Source organism: Callospermophilus lateralis, chromosome 2 (assembly GCF_048772815.1).
Source record: "Callospermophilus lateralis isolate mCalLat2 chromosome 2, mCalLat2.hap1, whole genome shotgun sequence".
Taxonomy (NCBI): Eukaryota; Metazoa; Chordata; class Mammalia; order Rodentia; family Sciuridae; genus Callospermophilus; species Callospermophilus lateralis.
The window spans coordinates 63,211,646-63,235,308 of NC_135306.1; the positions used below are offsets into that span (position 1 = coordinate 63,211,646).

At 39.1% G+C, this 23,663-nt stretch overlaps 1 protein-coding gene across 3 annotated transcripts in view; it reads right to left on the minus strand.

The window, feature by feature from the left end:
* Rcl1 (RNA terminal phosphate cyclase like 1) overlaps positions 1-21,849 on the minus strand; it is a 65,838-nt gene extending 43,989 nt beyond the window's left edge. For 2 of the 3 annotated variants that reach the window (XM_076846004.2, XM_076846005.2), the window contains exon 1: positions 21,559-21,849. In XM_076846004.2, the coding sequence (XP_076702119.1) occupies positions 21,559-21,694 (136 nt within the window). In that variant the 5' untranslated portion in view covers positions 21,695-21,849. The remainder of the gene's footprint in view (positions 1-21,558) is intronic. The other variant, XM_076846006.2, reaches the window with a different exon arrangement.
* Between the last annotated feature and the right edge of the window lie 1,814 nt (positions 21,850-23,663).

Sequence of the window (23,663 nt, forward strand, 5' to 3'; positions counted from 1 at the left end):
CCTTAATACCTGGTCAACTTGTCTACTATTGCCCACCGGGGGAAAAGCCCCCTCTAAACCAAACTGGGAGGGTCCTGCTCAGGTGACTATGTGCACTCCCTTGGTGGCCAAACTCAAGCTGTCTAATAACCAACTTACCCTGTGGATTCACATTTCCAGGCTTAAGCCCGGCACTCCTACACCTTCATCAGAAAAGCCAACGATCGTCATCTGTCATTAAGTACTCTTGTCAATGCTCCCCCTCATTTCTGGCTCCTCTTGGGTCCTCTCTTCACCCTATGTCTGAAGATTCAAGGCAAGTGACCCTAAGGGCCCCCTCCAGCCAAACCCGCCCCCCTACTTGCTTGAATCTGGCCGGTAGTAGGATCGCTGTGTGTTGTCCTTCTGACAAACCACTTAGGTGTCCAGAGCATGGTGACCCCTGAATAAATGTTGATCATAAGAGAGCACTTTACCAGTTGCCTTCTGGGCCTAAGGAGAAACATGTGTGTTTTGTTTACCCTCCCAGTTTCATTGAAGTGTAACTGGTGTGCAGGACCCTGCACATAGTTGGCACGTACAGTTTGGGCATGTGCACACCCTGGTGTTCCCATCACCACTCTCCAACAGTGTTCCCACGCCTGAGTTCCTGGTGAAGTTGTTTCTTCCTGTTGCTTACATCTACCCCTACCTGAGTTACCTTAAGTGAGTCCATGACTGTCCTGGGAGGCAACCCGAGTTCTCCTTGGGTGAGGCGTTGGGTGTGCTCTGGTCCAGCCTACCTGCTCTATCGTCACTCTGTCTTCCCCTGTCTGAAGTGCTCTCTAAATCCTTCCTTTCCTCAACTTCTCCATCCTGTGTGGAGGTTGCCCTGTTATGGTGATCCACATGCCCTGCTTCTGAAAAAACCAAGGTGCTTCTTTGGGTCCTGCCCGTTTGCCAATAGAAGAGTGAGAAGCTTTGGTGTCATGAGCTAGTTACAGGCTTTGATAGAGTTTCTGCTTTTCCTATGTGTATGTGTGTGCATGTCTGAGTTCAGTTTTAAGTTCCCAGAGGAAGAAATCACCATCTTCTGACGGCAGCTGAAGTGTACGTAAGTACCACTGAGACTCGTTGGTCAGACCAGTGTCCCTTTATTACATTAGCACCCACACACCAAGGGTGCTAATGTAATAAAGGGACAATAGCTAGGGGTTGCATTACGGACAGAGCCAGAACAGAGTCAGAGCATCTATGCCAAGAGTGATAGCATGCACTTAGTGTGTACACCTTCAAGTTTACACAGGGCTCCAGAGGGCCTCCCAGTTTCGTAAGAATTCCAAGTATCAGTACTTAAAGTTGAGGTGTTTCACATAAAACCTGGAGAGATCTGACTGCTCTCAAAGGGAAATATGGTAGCTGGTACACCCAGGTAGGAGAAAGTTTGAAGAGCAGCCTTAATAGAGAGGGGAGGGAGCTAGATTGGACTAGGAATGAAGAGTGGAATTGAGGATGTTAGGTGCAGGACAGGCTGATCTGTAGGGCCTGCAGGGCATGCCAAACAAAGTTAGCTGCAGAATGACCTGGCCTCTCAAACCCTCTGTCTGGTTCTATATCACCTGTTTGCTTCAAGCCCAAATGCCCAAGCCCCAGCTCAAGGCTGAACACTCAACCCCCACGCTCAGGGTTGAACACTTAACTCCCCCTTGGGCCAACAAGGCAGCTTGCAGACCCAGAGACCCCATTAGATTTGGGCTATAAAAACTCCCTGTGCCTGTTCCTTCCCCCTATCATAAAGTTCATTCAGACTCAGGTGGGTAAAATTTCTAATCAAGCTTTTAACCAGCTTCTCCTCAGGAATTACCAACTCCTGGCTACTGATGATACCTCCAGTCGAGACCTATGCCAAGTGGACTGACGTCATCATGAATCTGTGGTGGCAAGGAACCTTTGTTGATACTGGTCTTCTCTGCCATCCTGTGGGGGCTCCTTACTTCCCTCCTCTTTCTCCACACCACCCCATTTCAGCAGGAAGCAGCCAGAATGAGTCAACGTCCATTCTCATTTAATAAGAGGGGGGAATGTTGGGAGTCTCCCCAGCTCCAAAGACTAATTTCCCCATCCCCCAAGAAGAGCCGTCCAATGGTGAGCCCTGCTGGCTCTCATGATCCTTACCCACCAATCAGAGCCCTGCTGGCTCATATGATCCTTACCCACCAATCAGAGTCCTGCTGGCTCACCTGATCCTACCCACCAATCAGACTAGCCCTGCTGGCTCACCTGATCCTTACCCTCCAATCAAAAAGCACCCCATGCCAACTGTCAAACCACCCTTGGCTCTATAAATATGCAGAGCGGTTCCTCAATAAACGGGTATTTGCTCCGACGACAAGCCTTGTTCGTACTTTCAAGATCCATCATTGTGACACCACAGTAATTGCGTTCAAGTTATCTTTATTTTACTTAATAATAGCCTGAAAGCATAAGAGTAATGATACTAGCAATTTGGGTTTTGTTTGTTGCTTGTTTTGTACTATGGATTGAACCCAGGGGCGCTTTACCACTGAGCCACACACCCAGCCCTTTTCTTGTATATATTTAGAGATGAGAGTCTCTCAGAGTTGCTTAGGACCTCGCTCAGTTGCTGAGGCTGGCTTTGAACTTGCAATCTTCTTGTCTCAGCCCCTCGAGCTGCTGGGATTATGGGCATGTGCCACTGCACCCAGCCTTTGTTTTTTTGTTTTGTTTTGTTTTGTTTTGTTTTTTTGAAATGGAGTCTAACCATGTTGCTCAGATGGGTCTCTAAATTGTAAACTCAAATGATCCTCCCACCATAGCCTCCTGAGTAGCTGGGACTACCAATGTGTGCTTCCATGTGAGGCTGATGGTGGCAATCTGGATATGTTAAAGAAAAACCTATCATCATAAGTGCTTATGTATAGAAAAATCATAGTAAACATAGGCTACAGTACTATCCAGAGTTTCAGGCATCTACTGAGGGTCTTGGAACATATGCTCCATGAAAAAGGAGGTACGACTACATAAGGGAGTAACTGTCCATACTATGGATGCTGTTCATGAAACTTTGGCTTCAGTTTTACATATATTTGTATGCATAATAAATTGTGGTAGAAGTAGCATAACAATGGGGCTGAGGTTGTGGCTCAGTGGTAGAGCACTTGCCTAGCATGTGTGAGGCACTGAGTTTGATTCTCAACACTACATATAAATAAAATAAAATAAAGGTCCATCAACAACTAAAAAAAGTAGCATGACAAAAATTGAAAGTAACTGAACTATGCTATGTAGTTAAAGCAGAAATTATTTCCTTAGTTTCTATAGAATATTCTATTTTTTAAAAAGCAGGCACAAGGAAGGGGCTGGGGTTGTGGCTCAACAGTAAAGCACTGGCCTAGCACACGCAGGGAGCTGGGTTCGAGCTTCAGCACCACATAAAAATAAATAAATAAATAAAATGAAGGTATTGTGTCCAACTACCACTAAAAAATTTTTTAAAAATAAAAAATAAAAATCAGGGATTTCAACATGGCAGCAGGTGCAGAGAGATCAATCCTGTGATTCCCCAGCTGCGCCGGCAAAGAGAGACTTCAGACTGACTGAATGCTGTCTGCTCAGATACATCTGGCAATGCTGGGCTGAAGTGGATCTTGGGCAAGCAGTTTGAGCTTCTCAGAGGCCACAAGTGGGCTCAGTGCAGGTGAATTCAGGCTGCCCCGCAGGCAGAGTTACTGGCTGATTGTTTGGCGCCCTGCCGCCAAACCGCCATGACTCAATGCTACAGAGACGCTCGAGCGGAATAGAGAAACAACTCTTCAGTTCTTTTGTGAATCCTTTGAGGTGATGCCAACCGAGCCTCCATAGGCCAGCGGGCCCAGAGCTGAGGTGGGACCTGGGAGAGACCGACCGGACTCACCCTTCCAATCAGACACTCTGGCAGAGATAACGGAGCCCACCATGGCAGAGAACTGACATCACCAGAGTTCGGGGGATGGGATAGCTCCGCCGCGGGCGACTGAAGGTATGTGACCCTCGGCCCCGCTCTCCACACAGCGGGGAAATCTCAAGGGCCCCTCCCCAGCTCTCCGTGAGCGTGACTGTCGGACCCGAGGGAGTCAGGAGAGGCGCCTGAACCCCGGCTACCACTCCCACCAGTGCTGACAACGGAGGACACTTTCACCACCTCCCAGGGGCGTGCCTACTGGAGGGAAGTAGGCAAAATAAGCTGACGGTACCCAGCCCCGTGAATGGCAAACAGAGAGAGTACCCAGTCGTTCAAGAAAATAGGGCACCCAGGGAGCAGCAGGCCCGGTGTGTAGCTAGTTCTGTGGAGAATGCCACCGGTAAATGGGGCCTGGCTAGCAGGAGAAGCAGGGAGGTGGCTGGAGACCAGGAAAGGCCCTGGGCGACCAGGATTGGAGAGCCGCCCAGTGGGGGAGGAAGAGCCGCCTCACAGGGATCATTTCCTGCATAATGAGAAAAGAAGCTTGGCCCGGTGGGCACAAATCCACCTACTGGAAGAGAAGTTAATCGAACTTTAAGAATGCATTTATCCTAACTATAAACAAATTAAAAACTCAAACGAGAGTATCATTAGTAGAGTAGATCAAGTAGAAGTCAGAACATCAGACAATGAAGACAAAATATATCATCTCAAAAAGAGTCTAGCCAACTCAGAAAGGCTGGTAAGAAACCACGAACAAAACATCCAAGAGATATCAGATAACATAAAAAAACAAACTTAAGAGTCATCGGGATAAAGGAAGGTATAGAGGTCCAAACCAAAGGAATGAGCAATCTGTTGAATGAAATAATCTGAGAAAATTTTCCAGACATCAAAAAGGAAACGGATATCCAAATCCTAGATGCATACAGGATGCTGAGCATACAAAATCACAGTAGACCAACTCCAAGACACATTGTTATGAAGATATCCAATATACAGAACAAAGACAGAATATTAAAAACTACAAGAGAAAGGAGGCAGATTACATCCAGGGGTAAACCAATTAGATTAACAGCTGATTTTTCATCACAGACGCTGAAAGCAAGAAGATCCTGGAACAACGTATTTCAAACACTGAAAGATAATGGATGCCAACCAAGAATTTTGTATCCAGCAAAATTAAGCTTCAGGTTCGACAATGAAATAAAAATCTTTCACGATAAACAAAAGTTAAAAGAATTCGCAGCCAGAAAACCAGCATTGCAAAGCATCTTGGGCAAAACACTACACGAAAAGGAAATGAAAAACAACAACCAAAACCAACAGTGGGAAGTACCTCAGTAAAGCGAGGGTGGAAAAAAAAAAAAACTAATCAAAGAGGGAAAAACAAACCAAATTAAAAATAAATAAATAAATAATCAAAGATAACTGGAAGTACAAACCATATATCAATAGTAACCCTAAACGTTAATGGCTTAAACTCACCAATAAAGCGACATAGGCTGGGAACCTGGATTAAAAAAACAGATCCAACAATATGCTGCCTTCAGGAGACTCATCTGATTGGAAAAGACATACAAAGGCTGAAGGTGAAAGGTGGGAAAAATCTTACCACTCACACGGTCCTCGGAAGCAAGCAGGGGTGGCCATCCTCATGTCAAATAAAATCAACTTCAAGCCTAAGTTAATCAAAAGGGATAAGGAAGGACACTATATACTGCTAAAGGGAACCATTCACCAAAAAGACATAACAATTTTAAATATTTATGCACCAAACAATGGTGCTGCTACATTCATAAAGCAAACTCTCCTCAAGTTCAAGAGTCAAATAGACCACAACCCAATAATTATGGGTGACTTCAACACACCTCTCTCACCATTGGACAGATCTTCCAAACAAAAGTTGAATAAAGAAACTATAGAACTCAATAACACAACTAATAACCTAGATTAGTTTTTACAAAACCTTTAAAAAAGAAGTAATACCAGTACTTTTCAAGTTATTTCAGGAAATAGAAAAAGAGGGAGAACTTCCAAATTCATTCTACGAGGCCAACATCACCCTGATTCTGAAACCAGAAAAAGATACTTCAAAGAAAAAAAACTACAGACCAATGTCTCTAATGGACCTAGATGCAAAAATCCTCAATAAAATTCTGGCAAATCAGATACAAAAACATATCAAAGAAATTGTGCACCATGATCAAGTAGGATTCATCCCTGGGATGCAAGGCTGGTTCAATATATGGAAATCAATAAATGTTATTCACCACATCAACAGACTTAAAGATAAGAACCATATGATCATCTCGATAGACGCAGAAAAAGCATTCGACAAAGTACAGCGTCCCTTTATGTTCAAAACACTAGAAAAACTAGGGATAACAGAAACTTACCTCAACATTGTAAAAGCTATCTATGCTAAGCCTCAGGCTAGCATCATTCTAAATGAAGAAAAATTGAAGGCATTCCCTCTAAAATCTGGAACAAGACAGGGATGCCCTCTCTCACCACTTCTATTCAACATAGTTCTTGAAACACTGGCCAGAGCAATTAGACAGACGAAAGAAATTAAAGGCATAATGATAGGAAAAGAAGAACTTAAATTGGCACTATTTGCGGATAACATGATCCTATACCTAGCACTCCAAAAGGTTCTACAAAGTAACTTCTAGAGCTAGTAAATGAATTCAGCAAAGTGGCAGAATATAAAATCAACATGCATAAATCAAAGGCATTCCTGTATATCAGTAACAAATCCTCTGAAATGGAAATGAGGACAACGACCCCATTCAGAATATCCTCAAAAAAAGTAAAATACTTGGGAATCAACCTAACAAAAGAGGTGAAAGATTTATACAATGAAAACTACAGAACCCTAAAGAGAGAAATAGAAGAAGATCTTAGAAAATGGAAAAATATACCCTGTTCATGGATAGGCAGAACTAACATCATCAAAATGGCGATATTACCAAAAGTACTCTATAGGTTTAATGCAATGCCAATCAAAATCCCAAAGGCATTTCTTGTAGAAATAAATAAAGCAATCATAAAATTCATCTGGAAAAATAAAAGACCCGGAATAGCAAAAGCAATTCTAAGCAGGAAGTGTGAAACAGGCGGTATAGCGATACCAGACTTTAAACTATATTTACAGAGCAATAGTAACAAAAATAGCATGGTACTGGTACCAAAACAGGCGGGTGGACCAATAGTACAGAATAGAGGACACAGAGACCAATCCACAAAATTACAACTAACTTGTACTTGACAAAGGTGCAAAAGCATGCAATGGAGAAAGGATAGCATCTTCAACAAATGGTGCTGGGAAAATTGGAAATCCATATACAACAAAATGAAACTGAATCCCTTTCTCTCGCCATGCACAAAAGTTAACTCAAAATGGATCAAGGAGCTAGGTATCAAACCAGAAACTACGTCTGATAGAAGAAAAAGTTGGCTCTAATCTCCATCTCGTGGGGTCGGGCTCCAAATTCCTTAATAGGACACCTATAGCACAAGAGTTAAAATCAAGAATCAACAAATGGGACACACTCAAACTAAAAAGTTTTTTCTCAACAAAAGAAACAATAAGAGAGGTAAATAGGGAGCCTACATCCTGGGAACAAATTTTTACTCCTCACACTTCAGATAGAGTCCTAATATCCAGAGTATACAAAGAACTCAAAAAATTAAACAACAAGAAAACAAATAACCCAATCAACAAATGGGCCAAGACCTGAACAGACACTTCTCAGAGAAGGGTATACAATTAATTAACAAATACACAAAAAAATGCTCACCATCGCTAGCAATCAGAGAAATGCAAATTAAAACCTCGCTAGGATACCATCTCACAACAATAAGAATGCCAGCCATTATGAAGTCAAACAACAACAAGTGCTGGTGAGGATGTGGGGAAAAGGGTACACTTATACATTGCTGGTGGGACTGCAAATTGATGCAGTCAATCTGGAAAGTAGTATGGAGATTCTTTGGAAAGCTAAGAATGGAACCACCATTCGACGCAGCTATTCCCCTTCTCGGACTATTCCCCAAAGACCTAAAAAGAGTGTACTATAGGGAAACAACTACATCGATGTTCATAGCAGCAAATTCACAATAGCTAGACTGTGGAACCAACCTAGATGCCCTTCAATAGATGAATGGATAAAAAAAAAAAAAAATGTGGCATTTTATACACAATGAAATATTACTCAGCACTAAAAAATAACAAAATCATGGCATTTGCAGGGAAATGGATGGCATTAGAGCCGATTATGCTAAGTGAAGCTAGCCAATCACTAAAAAACAAATGCTGAATGTCTTCTTTGATATAAAGAAGGCAACTCAAAACAGAGCAGGAAGGAAGAGCATGAGAAGACGATTACCATTAAACAGGGACGGGAGGTGGGAGGGAATGGAAGAGAGAAGGGGAATTGCATGGAAATGGAAGGAGACCCACATTGTTATACAAAATTACATATAAGAGGAGGTGAGAGGAAAGGGGGGAAAAAACAAGAGAGAGAAATGAATTTCAGTAGATGGGGTAGAGAGAGAAGATAGGAGGGGAGGGGAGGGGATGGGGGATAGGAAGGGGGTAGGAAAGGCAGCAAAATACAACAGACACTAGTATGGCAATATGTATAAACGTGGATGTGTAACCAATGTGATTCCGCAATCTGTACACGTGGTAAAAATGGGAGTTCAAAACCCACTGAATCAAATATATAAATATGATATGTCAAGAGCATTGTAATGTTTTGAACAACCAATAAAAATAAATAAAAGCAGGTATAATGTGTATCATTATGCCACTTTCTAGCTAGGTTTATAGCAAATGCAAGGTACTCTGCACTGCACCCCCCCCACTAAAAAAGAGAGAGAGAGAGAGAGAGAGAGAAGAGGGTGGGGACTTGATTTACTCAAGATTTCCAGGTGCTTTAATATTAAAACCCCATGGTTTTTATAGATTAGGAAAGAGAAGAAGAAAGTATGACTTTAGAAATGTTGTTTTGTGATCCACAGGAGCTGTGGAGCATAAATAATCAGAAATGCCCCACCCCAACATGAACAGAAAAAGACAGGGCACCTAAAGACACCTCCAGAGGAGATCATCCCAGGACATAGCAAACAGGTGCTTCAAAAGCAGTATTTCAAAGAACTAGACGTGAGCTAGCTCATCCTGGCAACAGTGAAGATACAGCTCCATCACCTGGTATAAAAACAATCTCAAGTTCACCTAATAGTAAGACAGAAGTTCTCAAACTTCATTAAGCCAAGATGTATAGGATTCCTTACCCGTTTACCTTCTGGACACCTTGCTCCTGGGGGACAAAATTTCAGCTATCTAAAAACCTTAAAGGAAAAGTCCCCAAAGCAAGCATAATTTTACTACATTGTTTAGGAATACATAATAAAGTTATACATCTATAAAGAGAATTGAAGCAAATGCCATATTAGTCAGGATGTGCCTACCACTAAGGACAATGTAGTTAGCTATGAATAACTGTAAATGGCAAGAAGTGCATAGATGTGGGCAAGGTTCTACTTCTTGAACTGGATGAGTGTCACCCAAATGTTCATTTTACGATCCTTTAAGCACTATTTTATGTCTTGGCTATTTCTCATGTTCTTATATTTCATAGTTAAAATAAAATTTTAACTGTTAGGATAATTAATCTTGGGGTTCCTTAAATTCCACCTGCCATGCCTAATCCCTCCCATCCCTTATCCCCAGAGTTACTCCTCTGGTAAGTGAACTCATCATTTCTTTCATGTGTGTATATGTGCCCTATAAGACAGAAAGGCAAAAGCATGTCTCAAAGAAGCATGTACTTTAAAAACAAGGACCTGACCTGGAAATAGAGCTCTACGGCACCTGCCTGGCATGCCTAGACCATGGGTTCAATCCCCAGCACTGCAAAAAGTAAAATTAAAATACACCCAGGAGCAAATTTCAATAAAGCTTCAATTTCAAAGTATTCTAACTCAAATGTGTACAAATACCGAGCTGATTAAGTAAATAATGGCACATCCATGTATCATATCACTCTGCAGTCTTTTTAAAATACACTGATATAAATCATCTCCAAGGTACACTCAGTGGGGGGAAAAAAAGATGACCATTTATGTAAAAAAGGAAATTATATATTATAAATATTGCTTATATAATTTATATAACTTGGTTATATACATATATATAATTTGTTTTGAGAAAAGAGTTCTGAAGAGAAACAAAACAAATTAATAATACTGCTTACTTAACAGCGAGTGGGGATTAGAAGAGAGTCAAAAGAAAAACTTTATAAACTCCCTTTGAATTTTGAGTCATGTGCATGTATTTTGACAAATAGTTTCACTAAAAATACAAATAAAGTTACTGCCCTATAATTTAAAAAGACAAAGAGTTTTAATCAAATAGCTTAAGACATATCTTTATGATACTATGTAGCCATTAATATGTTTTTTAAGTTGTTTATTTACAAAAGGACCTGCTAACACTATATTAAGGGAAAGTTTAAAAGGAACATATGCAATGTGATTGCAATTTCTTTAAAGAATAACTGGAAGACAAGACAGTAAACTGTTAAAAAATTAAACTGAATCATTATTTTCCTCATTAAATTCAAGACAGAAATTACAAACACATACCCAACTCTTAGAATTAAAAGATGTCCACACACTTGAAAATAATATGCTTTATTTATTTATGCACATGTGATTATATAAAATGTGATGAAAAATTATATTTTAATGTAAAGAAATATATAACATCTCTCCTCAATTACGACCAGGTCAAGGGAAAATTACAGGACATAATAAAATACCTTAAACAGATATTTAAATTTAATCAAAATATATGGTAGTCTACCCAAAGAAAAAGTTACAACTCTAAAGATTGTAATTTGATTTGATTACCCTTAATAGCCAAGAAAAGGAAAAAAGGCAAAAATAGCTGACAGTTTAGAAATGGAACAAAATTAAAAGCTAAAAAAGTAAATGAAAACAATTATCCCCCTAGAAAATAAACAAAATTTAAAAATAAGTGTTAAAAAAAAATCAGGCTAATTCACTGAGAAAACACAACACAAAATAACAACCTCACTTGTTTAAAAAAAAATAAGGAATGATTGAAAATTAAAATAAAAACATTGAGCTTTTATGGTAAACTATTTCCCATTATTTACTAATACATTTAGAATTAAGATAAATAACTGTGATAAATGGCAATCCAACACAGATAAAAACAAAAGATATGTAACAAAGGGAAAGAGAAAACTTACCAATAATAAAAAGAAAATGAAGGACTTGGAAAACTTTTCCAATACTCAAAGAAAAAATAAAAAGCATATCACATACTTCAAAATACAAAAAAGAATGTGCAAAGATGGTTATTGCAAAACAAGAACACCTCTAAACAAGAAAATTACAGGTTAATCTCATCCAATGAGAACCGTTTTTAAAAAGCTAAATAACATCTTAGAAAAGAAATTATAACACATTTTTTAAACTATTCTTTATTAAGAAGGGTGCTTCCCAAAAATGGATGGCAGATGAAGCATAAGAAAAACTACAGTATAATTAAATATAATTCTAAATACATAAATGGAGAAAAAATCAAGCAGGATAATTACTACTGAATATGTGTTTGATAAAATTTAAATCAGTGGGGCTGGGGATGTGGCTCAAGCGGTAACGCGCTCATCTGGCATGCATGGAGTGCTGGGTTCAATCCTCAGCACCACATAAAAATAAATAAAGATGTTGTGCCCACCGAAAACTGAAAAATAAATATTTAAAAATTCTCTCTCTCTCTCTCTCCTCTCTCTCTTTAAAAAAAAAAAAAAATTTTTTTTTAAATTAGTTACTGGACTAATGATATAGCTCAGTGGTAGAGCACTTACCTAGCATATGCAAGGCCCTGAGTTCAATCCCCAGCACCAAAAAAAGAAAATTCAAATCTGTAAAATTTGTTTCCTACTTAATATCCAAACTCTCCAGTTCTAGTCCTTTCCTTCCTGAACAGAGAGCATTTCATTCACCTCAGTAAACCACTAGAGACAGAGGGACATTAAATAATAACAAAAGTCAATGCACCAAGATGGCACACCAATCCTAAATGCATCAAACAACAAAGCTGCAAAAACTGATCAAATTGAAAGGTAAAAGATAAATCCATAATTATTGTTGGAGATTTCAACACCCCTCTCTTAATGATCAAGAGAAAAACTGGACAGAAAATCTTTAAGGACAGAGTAACTGCAGGTTCTAAGATTAACTATACCCAACACTGGGTATAGAGCACTCTAACCCAACAAAAGGAATACAGATTTGTTCTACCTGACCATGGACTATATACCAAAATAGGACATTAAAATTTTTTAAAAATTGAACTCAATCAGAACATGTTCTCCTGTGATAATGTAATCAAATTAAAATCAATAACAGAAAATTAACAGGAAACATTCAAACAGTTGGAAACTAAACAATAACTTATAAATAATCCATGGGTCAAAGAGAAAGTCTCAAAGAACATAAAAAATACATTGAACTGAGTGAAAATTAAAATATAATACACCAAGTCAAGCACAATGTCATGTGGCTGTAATCCCAGCCACTCAGAATAGAGGACTACAAGTTGAGGATAAGCCTAGGCAATACAGTGAGACTCTACATCAAAAAAATAAATAATAAAACACAATATAATAAAATCTGTGGGACAGTATTTAAAATCTGTTAAAAAAGTATTGAGAAGAAAGTTTATTGTACTAAGTGCATATATTAGAAAAGTGAATTTTTTTCCAATAATCTGAGCTCTACTGAAGAATTTAGGGAGAAAAAAAGGAAAATAAAACTAAACCAAGTAAAGGACGGAGGTAATAAAGATACAAGCAGAAATAAATGAAATTGGAAACAAAAACTAGAGAAAACTCACTAAAACAAAGAGCCAATTCTTTATTTTACTTATTTAATTTACTCCTTTTTTGCTGGGGAGGGAAACAGTGCTGGAGATTGAACCTAGAGCCATATGCATGCTAGGCAAGCATCTGTCCACTAAGCTACACCCCTAGACAAGTACTGGTTCTTTAAAGAGAGCAATGAGATCAATAAAAATTACACACACACAGAATAAGAGAGACAGGGAATAGAGAAGACAATTACCAATATCAAGAAGGAAACAAGGTAAGTCACTGCAGGCATCCAAAAGATAATAACAGAACACCATGAACAACTCTACATATATAAATTTGACGAGTTAGATAAAAATGTACTACATCTTCAAAAAATACAAACGACTACAACTCAACCAATATGAAGTGCATAATTTTAATAGCCCCATAGGTATACAGGAAACTGAGTTTAAAATAATATTAAAACTTCCAAAAAATAACCCTCTAATCCTATATGCTTTCATTGGAGAATTCTATCCAATGTTTAAAGAAAGTTAGAATCAATTCTGCACAATCTCTTCCAGAAAAAAAAGAAGAAAAAACATTTCCAATTTATTTTAAATAAATATGACCCTGATACTAAAACTAGAACAAGAGAACACAAAAGAAAAAAAACAACAGACTAATATCATTCATGAATATACACACAAAAATCCTTCATAAAGTATGAGCAAACATATGAAATTATTTTACATATTCAGTAATACATAAAAGAATTATACACTATGACAAGAGGGATGATTTCCAGGAATGAAATGCTAGTTCAATATCTGAAAATCAATCAATGTAATAGACTGCACTACCAGACCAAAGAAGAAAAATCACACGATCACATCAATTGTTGAAGAAAAATCACTTGATAAACTAAAACACCCATTCATAATGAAAAACTCAGAAAAAAAAAATGGTAACAAAAGGAAACTTCCTCAATTTGATTTTAAAAAATCAAGAAAATAATATAGAGCTAACATATTTAACAGTGTTTTCCATATTTAACTGGGTGTTTTCAACTTAAGACAGGGAGCAAGGTAAGAATATTTGCTTTAACCACTCTTATTTAACATAATGCTGGAAGTTCTAACCAGTGTAATAAGGCAGAAGAAAGAAATAAAAGCACACAAATCAGAGAAACAAGTTATTCCTGTTCATAAATGTAGGAAATTGTAAATAAATTTACAAAAGCCTCCTACAACTAATAGAAAAATAAAGCAAAGTTGCAGGATACAAGATAAATAGACCAAAAATATTTTTGTATTTTTTTATACTAACAACACATAGAGACCAAAATTCAAATACTACTAATTTCAACTGATTTAATAAAAAAAATAAGTACACAATCACAAAAATACAGTTATCTCATCCTAGACAAAGGCACCACAAACATACATTGGAGAAAAGATAGCCTCTTCAACAAATGGTGCTGGAAAAACTGGAAATTCATATGTAATAGAATAAAATTGAACCCCTATGTCTCTCCCTGTACAAAACTAAACTCTAAGTGGATCAAAGACCTAGACATTAGACCAGAGATCCTGTATTTACTAGGGGAAAAAATGTAGGCCCAACTCTCAAACATGTCAGTTTAGGAACTGACTTCTTCAACAAGACTCCTAAAGTGCAAAAGGTAAAATCAAGAATCAATAAATGGGATGATATCAAACTAAAAAGCTTCTTTACAGCAAAGAACATGTACAGAGAAAATCTTCACCACCAGTACCTCAGAAGGCACTAACTGCCAAAAAAGTACTCAGAAAACTTATCAGAAAAATAAATGACCCAATCAAAAAGTGGCAAAGGAACTGAACAGGCACTTCACAGAAGAAGAAATACAAATAGTTGTGGCTCAGTAGTAGAGCGCTCACCTAGCACGTGTAAGGCATGGTTCAATCTTCAGCACCACATAAAAACAAGTAAAATACAGTCATTGTATCCTTCTACAACTAAAAGAAAAATATTTTTTAAAAATACGAAGAAAAATTTCAACATCTCTAGCAATCAGAGAAATGCAAATTAAAACTACATTGATATTCCATCTCACTACAGTCAGAATGGCAATCATAAAGAATACAAGTAACTGGGGCTGAGGCTGTAGCTCAATGGTAAAATGCTTGCCTCCCATGTGTGAGGCACTGGGTTCAATCCTCAGCACCACATAAAAATACATAAAGATACTATGTGTTCATCTACAGCTAAATAAGTATTTAAAAAAGAATACAAGTATATTAAAAAAGAACACAAGTAACAATAAATGTTAATGAGGATATGGGGAGAAAGGTATTCTTACAGTTTGTTGGTGGAACTGCAAATTAGTGCAACCTCTATGGAAAGCAGTGTGGAGATTCCTTAGAAAACTTGGAATGGAACCACCATCTGACCCAGTTATCCCACTCCTCAGTCCATACCCCAAAGATTTAAAAACAGCATAGTGCAGTGATGCAGCCACATCCATATTTATAGCAGCTCAACTCACAACACCCAAGCTATGGAAAACAACCTAGGTGTCCTTCAACGGATGAATGGATGAAGAAAATATGGTATATAAACACAATGGACTATCACTCCGACATAAAGAAAAATGAAATTATGGCATTTGCTGGCAAATGAATGGAACTAGAGATTATCATGCTAAGTGAAATAAGCCAAACCCAAAACACCAAAGGCCAAATGTACTTTCTGACTTGTGGATGCTAACTCAAAACAAGAGAGGTTGGGGAAGGAAATAGTAGAAACAGATTGCACTAGACAAAGTGTAACGAAGGGAAGGGAAGGGAAGGGGGAGGGGAACAGGAAAGACAGTAGAATTAATTGGTCATAACTTTCCTAGCCTTATATTTGTATACACAACCAGGGTAACTCTATATCGAGCACGAGCACAAGAGTGAGAACCTAGCCAAGACACGGTGACGTACACCTGTAATCTCAGTGGTTCAGGAGGCTGAGGCAGGAGGATCACAGTTCAAAGCCAGCCTCAGCAAAAGCAAGGCGCTAAGCAATTCAGTGAGACACTGTCTCTAAATAAAGTACAAATAGGGCTGGGGATGTGGCTCAGTGGTCGAGTGCCCCTGAGTTCAATCCCTAGTACCCCCCACAAAAAAAAAAGTGGGGACTCTAATAGAAAAAGTTATACTTTATTTATGTATATTCTGCCAAAATACATTTTACCATCATGTATAACTAAAAAAAAATTTAGGTAAAATCTAAAAAAACACGTACAGGTCTTATATGCTAAAAACTATATCATCCTGATGAAAGAAATTTTTAAAAATCTAGATAAATGGAAAAACAATCTGTTCATGAATTAGAAAACTCAAGTTATGAAAAAATATCCCAGGAACTCGGGGTGTGGCTCAAGCCATAGCGCAGGGCGCTGGGTTCGATCCTCAACACCACAAAAAAAAAATAAAGATTTTAATATATATATATATATATATAAAAATCTTTATTTATATATATATATCCCAAATATCTCCCCATACTGACATATAGTTTAATATAGTTCTTATCAAAATCCCAACAAGATTTTTGGAGCTTAGACAAGATTATTCTAAAATTTATATAAAAAGCCAATTTACATGGAACTCAAATAAAATAAGTAAAGTGATTTTGAACAATAAAAATGTTGGAGGAATCAGTCTGATTTCAAAAAATTATAAAACTACAGTAACCAAGATTCAGTGGTTAGACACATAGACCCAAAGAACAGAATGGAGAGCCCTAAAAGAGAACCACACAAATAATCTAATTGATTCTTTACAAAGGTACAAAAGCAATTAAGAAGAAGAAAGATTACCATTTCAATAAACAGTGCTGAGCAACTGGAGATGCATGGAGAAAAAATTAACTTTCATCTAATAAGCTTTACATGTCATACAAAAATTAATTATAATACTTTAGAAAAAACATACAGGTTGAATATCATTTATTTAAAGTGCTTGCAACCAGCAGTGTTTCAGACTGTGAATCTTTTTGGATTTTGGAAAATTTGTATATGTATAATAAGATATCGTGAGGGATAGGGCTCAAGTCCAAACATGAAATTCTTTTACATTCCTTATATGCATAGCTTGAAGGTAATTTTATACATTTTTAATGCTCTTGTGTTTCAACTGTGACCTCTCACATGAAGTCAAGTATAGAATGTTCCAGTTGTCAATGCTCAAAAAGTTTTGGATTATGGAGGATTTCAGATTTTCAGATTAGGAATGTTCCAATTTGTGGTAGAAAATCTTCAAGATCTAAAGCAAGGCAGGGTTCTCTGATGTGAAATCAAAAACCACAGAACATAATAAGATAAATTGTTAAATTCCACCTTATTAATATCAAAATCTTTTCTGCACAAGACTGAAAATTCATAATATAGAGTGGGTGAAAATATTAGTAAACCACATATCTGACAAAAGACCAGAATAAGTAAAGAACACTCAAAACTCAGGAATGGGGGTATAATTCAGTGAGAAAGTACATAGCTAGCCTGAGCAAGGCCCTGGGTTTAATCCCTAGTATCAAACCAAACCAATCCCAACTCCCAAAATGCAACAATAAATACAAACAATCCTATTAGAAAATGCACAATAACAAGAAAATATATTTTACTGAAGACATCATTAGTCATATGGAATACACAAATTAAAACTACAATGAGACATCACTACACATGTATCAAGATGATTAAAATTAGTGACAATATCAAGTGTTGGTAAGGATGCAGAGAAACTGATACTGAAATTCATATGCTGCTGTGAACTGCTAATGGGAATTAAAAATAATATGGGCACATTTAGAAAGAATTTGACAATTTTTTAAAAAATTGAACATGCAACAACCGTAAAGCAAAGAAAATGTCCTCCTGACATTTATCCCAGAGAAAGGAAGACTTGTGTGCACATAAAGACCCATACACAAATTTTTATAACAGTCTTATTCATAATAGCCAAAAATTAGAAATGACCCAGGCCAGGTTCAGTGACACACTCTTATAACCCCAGCAAGTTAGAAGCCTGACACAAGGCTTAGTCATATGGAATACACAATTCCATATGAAACCCTGACAAAGTTGGGAGGTGCTTTCCAACACTGATGAGAAAGACGCAAGTCCATCATGCAGTTGGACAGGGAAACAGGCCCTCTAGGCTAGAGATGGCTGCATTCTCCTTCCAGCTGTTAATCAGTGGATGTTCAATTTTACCAGCTCTTACTGAATTATATCTTGGCTCTTTTTATTTTTTTAACCAAAAAAGCAACAAAAAAACTTTTTTAATACTCAATGACAGAAAGTATAATGAGACAACAAAATTGGTTATGTTCCTCCAGAAATGAACTATAAATTACTCATGTGGTTGAATAATTATTAAAACCACTCCAGGATTATCTTTCTTTGGGGTTCAAATTTTTATTATTTACAACCTCTGCATAGAAGGAGACAGCCTGAAGTCTCAGAGATGACCTATATCTCATCCACTTATTAATCCTGTGCAGTTTTCTGTGTACCACATGATGCTATTCCTAATCATGAGGGATATGGGAAAAAGAAAAGCCTTAATTATTAAAGTCCAATATGCCAGAATTTTTCCAATATCAACACTACTGACACTATGGGAAGAACAATTTCTTGATGGGGGGAGGGGGGCGCTGTCCTGTGCATTATAGCATACTTAGCAGCATCCTTGGGCTCTAGCCACTAAATGCCAATAGTACCCACATCCCAACCCAGTTGTGACAACCAAAAATGTCTAAGCACTGCCAAAAGTCTTCTGGGGAACAAAATTGCCCCTGATTAAGAAACCAGTATATTATATAACAAAGAAATACTTGTAAATGATCACCTGATAGGAAAATGGAAAAAGAAGATACAGAGAAGGCATCATTATAATTCTCTTAAAGTATCTGAAAATTTTCCAAAAAAGAAACTGGAACAGATTTTTGATACCAGACAGCATAACTTTACCTAGTGAATTTTAAAGGATTCTTTAAAATTCTAAAACTAACATTTATTTGTCTTCTAATAAAACTAACACTTATTCTTCTTCTGTGTCAAGCACCTTTCACTACACTTGCATTATTTAATCCTTACAACAATACTGTGGGGAAGGTAGCATTGACTCTTATTTACAGGTGAAAAAAGTTGAGGTTTAGAAATATTAACAAACTTGCCCAAAGTCTAAGAGCTAACAGCAAAAAGGCAGAACCAGGACTCAAACCATGGTCTAACACTGAAGCTACTATGACCATGACAATTAAGAATTTTTTCCTCAGCAAAAAAAGAAAGAAAAAGAAATGTTTCTATCACCAATAACTAACAACTCCATCCTGTCAGAACAGAAATCAATCTAGAAAGACTTTTTTCACAACTTTCAGGGAAATGGCTGCTCTGAACTCCATTGAGCCTCTCTGCCATACTCACCTATCCCCACTACTCCTCTCAAGTTCTTCCAACTTAGATGGCAAGCTCCTTTAAGAACAGCAGCAGCAATCAGTTTCTCACATTTACATCCTCCACAAAAACATGTACATAATGGGTCTCGAAAAAGTTTTTCTGAAAGAATGGTCCTGAAACAGAAGGCCTCCCATACCATCCCCATCCTCTCAAAGCCCATTCCACAAGATATTATTCTTGCAATTTGATTTGAAGATTTTACAAGATATGCTAAGTTTTTTCCAACTCTCATGAGTCAGGAAGAGACAGAAAAAGACAGATGACTGGATACACTGGCTATACCTTCAAACAAGCCACAAAAAACTCACTTGACTATGATCATAAGCAATGTGTCAAGGGCTACCTGTATTTATGTATATCCATGTTTATATTCACATAAACTTACATGTGCATGTACACAAATGCAATAAATCTATAAATGTGTGCATATATGTGTATCACAGTTCCCTCTTTAAGAAATTAAGCATACAAACATCTATCTATCTACCAGGCTTCTGAAGCTTTGAAGTCAGCACAAAGAGGTCTAAAGCAAAGGTCTCTTTTTGTCCCTTGGTATATTAATGAGGTAAAGCAAATAATGCTGTGGTGCTCCCCGTAAAAAAAAATCAGCGTATCTGCCAACTAGTACTACCTGCTCCAGGTACCAGTCTGGTACCATTTCAGGAAAATGCCAGTGGCTAAGTCCTGTTCTTGGAAGAAACGGGAGCTCATATTTGTGTGGCACTGAAGAGATGTTCACAAACAGTGTAGTGGAGAAGACAGGAAAAGCATCCTTTGGAAAATTAAATATTAGACTGGAGGCTACCTGTCAAGAGACAAAACTCTGAATTCCATCTTTTAGGCACTATATTACTGTTAGAAAGCCCACATCTCCAGGTTAAAGTACTTTGAAGAAGGAAAAGATTACACAGTGTTCATAGAAAGTGAAAGCTAGGAGAAAGGGCTTCAGGCTTGAAAAATGCCAGAGCAGAGGAATCAAGCAATCAAGAAGGGGCAGAGTTAAATTAAGAAGAACAGATGTTGAAGAGAAGAGCCCTGGCATAAAAACTTTAGGGGTCTCCCCTTAACTTCCTCAGTTGCTTTCACACAGTAGATGGAGGACAGGAACGACGCATAACCTTTTCCTCAGTCACTATTGTTCCTGGGGTCTTCAGGTTCTTTCCTTCCTAACTTGTCTCCATCAATAACATGATATTTCCCACCACCACCATGTGCAATCACCATCCAAGAGAGGCAGAAAAAAAAACACATTCATCCAGATTATGAAATGGGCTAGCACCCTTATACAGGAGCCAGTGCAAAATTAAACATATGAACATGACCCAGGAGGCTTCCAGTACTAAACCAAAACCATCAACCTTCTACTTCAATTTACAGACTTGTTTTTTTTTTTTTTTTCTTTACCTGTTTCTCCTAATTTGGGACAATCAGACACAAGCTTTTAAATGCATACCTTTCACCAGGGGACCAGGTGAAAACCGAAGCCACTACATGCCATGTGTTTGAATTAGGCCCATTTTTAATCTACCTATCTTTGTGGGGCAAAAAGTAAGCTTTGAAACCTGTAGTTTTATCGCTTGTAACCAACCCTTTATTGAAGTCAAGGCAATTGGGCCTTTGATTGTTTAAAAGAAAAAAAAAAAAAAAAACCTATCTCAAAGCTCCTGACCTGCACACATCAGTTACAGTTACATCTGAAAACAGATTTTTTTTTTTTTTAATCCACACCCAAGAAGAGATGTGAGGGCAGCTGAGAAATAATGGCGACAGACACAGCGGGGGGTCTGAGGGAGGCAGCAGCTTCTGAGACCAGTATTGGGACGGGGCAGGGAACCAACCAGTGGCACTTTTCTCTCCAAATCTCCCGAGGGCTCATTCACCCTTTCAGTCCAACAAACTGTTTTTCTCCTTTGAGACGTTTATTACAAGAGGAATAGGGACTGAAGGAAAGCGAGAGGAAGATGCCTGGGATTTGCTACAACACGTAATACTGGAAAACGTGTAGCTGTTTACTTACTACTAGCGCCTGGGAGACGCTGAGCACAGCGCACAGCTAAGCGCACCCCTTGGGGTCCCACCCCGCCTCCGCCACCACACTGGCGCCTGCGGGCACTGGGGCCACGTGCCACCAGCCCTTTCGACGCGCCCGCGGGACCCTGAGGACCCCTGCGCGCGCCGCCCCCCAAGTCATCAGCTCCGGCTTCCCTCGGCCCTGCGCTTACACCGCGGCGCAGCCCTCCCCAAGTTACCTCGGAGGCCTGGGTTGTCATCTCGGGCCCGAATCTTTCGGATTTTGACTGGGCGCCCGCTCAGAGTAGACAGGACCAGACGCTGGCGCAAGAAGTTGCACCCCGCGTAGCTGAGGGAGTGATTCTGGGTCGCCATGTGCGCGCCCTTTGCAGAGGCACGGGCAGGCGAAGCGCGGCTATTTGGATGGGCCAGAGGGTCTTGACCCCACCCCCGTGACAGCGGCGGCAGCGGCCCTAGCTGCCTCTCTCAGCCCCACAGCCCCGCAGCCCCGGGCGCGTCCACGTGGTTTGGAACAGGAAGACGGAGAGACAAGACACCGGGTCAGAGGGGAGTAGGGCGGAGCCAGTGGCCACCTCCCCGCCTCCCCGCCCGACTGGGGGCGGCCCCTGAGCCGGGACATGCTGCTATTGGCCAATGCAGAATCAGGGCGGTGCCCGTACGCCGACTCCATTGGTTCGTGTTCGAACTGGGCGGAGTCTATACCGAACTGCCATTGGCCCGTAGTGGAGCTGGGTGGTGCCCGGGCCCCGGCAACAGAGCGCGGCTGGAGGGAGCGTGCTGGCGCGGCGTAGGAACCCAGGTGCTGGAGTCGCCTGTTCTTTAAGTCACTGTGGGGTTTTTCCCGGTATAAGGGTGCAGGGATAGCGACAGACTTCGACTGGGAGCCTACTACGCGCTGGTGGCTTAGCATCGCTGCTTAGAGCAACTGAGGAGTGAGGATGGCATTATCTTCCCTGCTTTTTCCCTAATAGAAGAGAAAACCAAGGTTGGCGCGCCTCTCCTGCTATCCGCGCAGTGCTAAAAGCATTGCCGGCGCAGTTCTTTGGTTCCACTGTCACCCTGGAAGGTAGTGCCTTCCGACTTACTACAAGGGGAAGGACCCCAGGAAAACTACGAAGCTAGACGTGGTAGCCTGTATTAGGATATGCCCTTCGACACCAAGTTATTATTTTGAGATAGCTCGTTGTGGCCCTTAATTATTTGTTCTTTATATTCACCGTGCGTTTTATGTCAAAACAAGCCCTTCACCTCACATACTTCATAATGGATAGTTGTGATAACTTCAATGCTGCTTTTTTGTCCTCCAATCCTGCACACTAAAATCTTACTGAATCTTGGAGTTTTTCACTCTTTTTCCTAAAAACCTTCAAAGATGCGCAGTCAAGTATCAAATGACTCCAAACTTAGGAGACAGCTCTGAGATAATAGATTCTACAGTGTTTCCCTAAGATTCCCCAATGAATTTAAGCTTCACATGCCCACAGTGGTAATTTGCTTGGTTAAGAATCTTTCCTTTCCCTGTATCACTTACCAACACCCTTATGATATGTCCTAGAATTAAATCACAAATAAATTAATTTCACTCAAATTCTTTCCTTGGGATCTTCTTCTGGGCAACCCCAAAATAAATCCTGACTTTGAATTTGTGAACTGAGATTCAGAAAAAAAAAACAAAACATGATTTGTTTAAAGTGGTACCAGTAAATAGTAGAATCAGAACAAAATATCCATCTAAGTTCTGAATATTTAATAAAAAGCCTAGCATAAGTCTGATGGTGATGAAGTTGTACTGTTAAAGGAACCAGACAGAGAGAGGGAGAGAGAGAGCACGCTGCTCCTGTAGACACCCAGCATCAACTGCCAGATAGGGTAATAAACAAACCCTCAGATGATTCCATTCCCCAGCCAGCTTCTGACCAGCCTTTGCAGCCATCCTAGCTGAGGCCATCTGGAGCACAGATGAGCTATTTCTTATGGGCCCTGTCCAAATTGCATATCCATAAACTAAACCAATTATTGTTACCATATTAAAATATGGTTTAGGAGTGGTTTTTTATACAGTAATAAATAATGGAAAAAGATTCATTGTGGCACATTTGTATTGTTTCAGTTTTGATACAGTATAACTATATACTCTTGATTTAGTTAGGGTTTTTTGTGGCTGTGACCTAAACACCTGACCTGAACAATATAGAGGAGGGGAAGTTTATTTTAACTCACAGTTTCAGAAGTAAGGTCTATGGTCAGCTGACTCCATAGCTCTAGGTCCAAGGTGAGACAGGTCAATGGCTTAGAGTGCAGTAGAGGAAAGCAGCTTAGGACA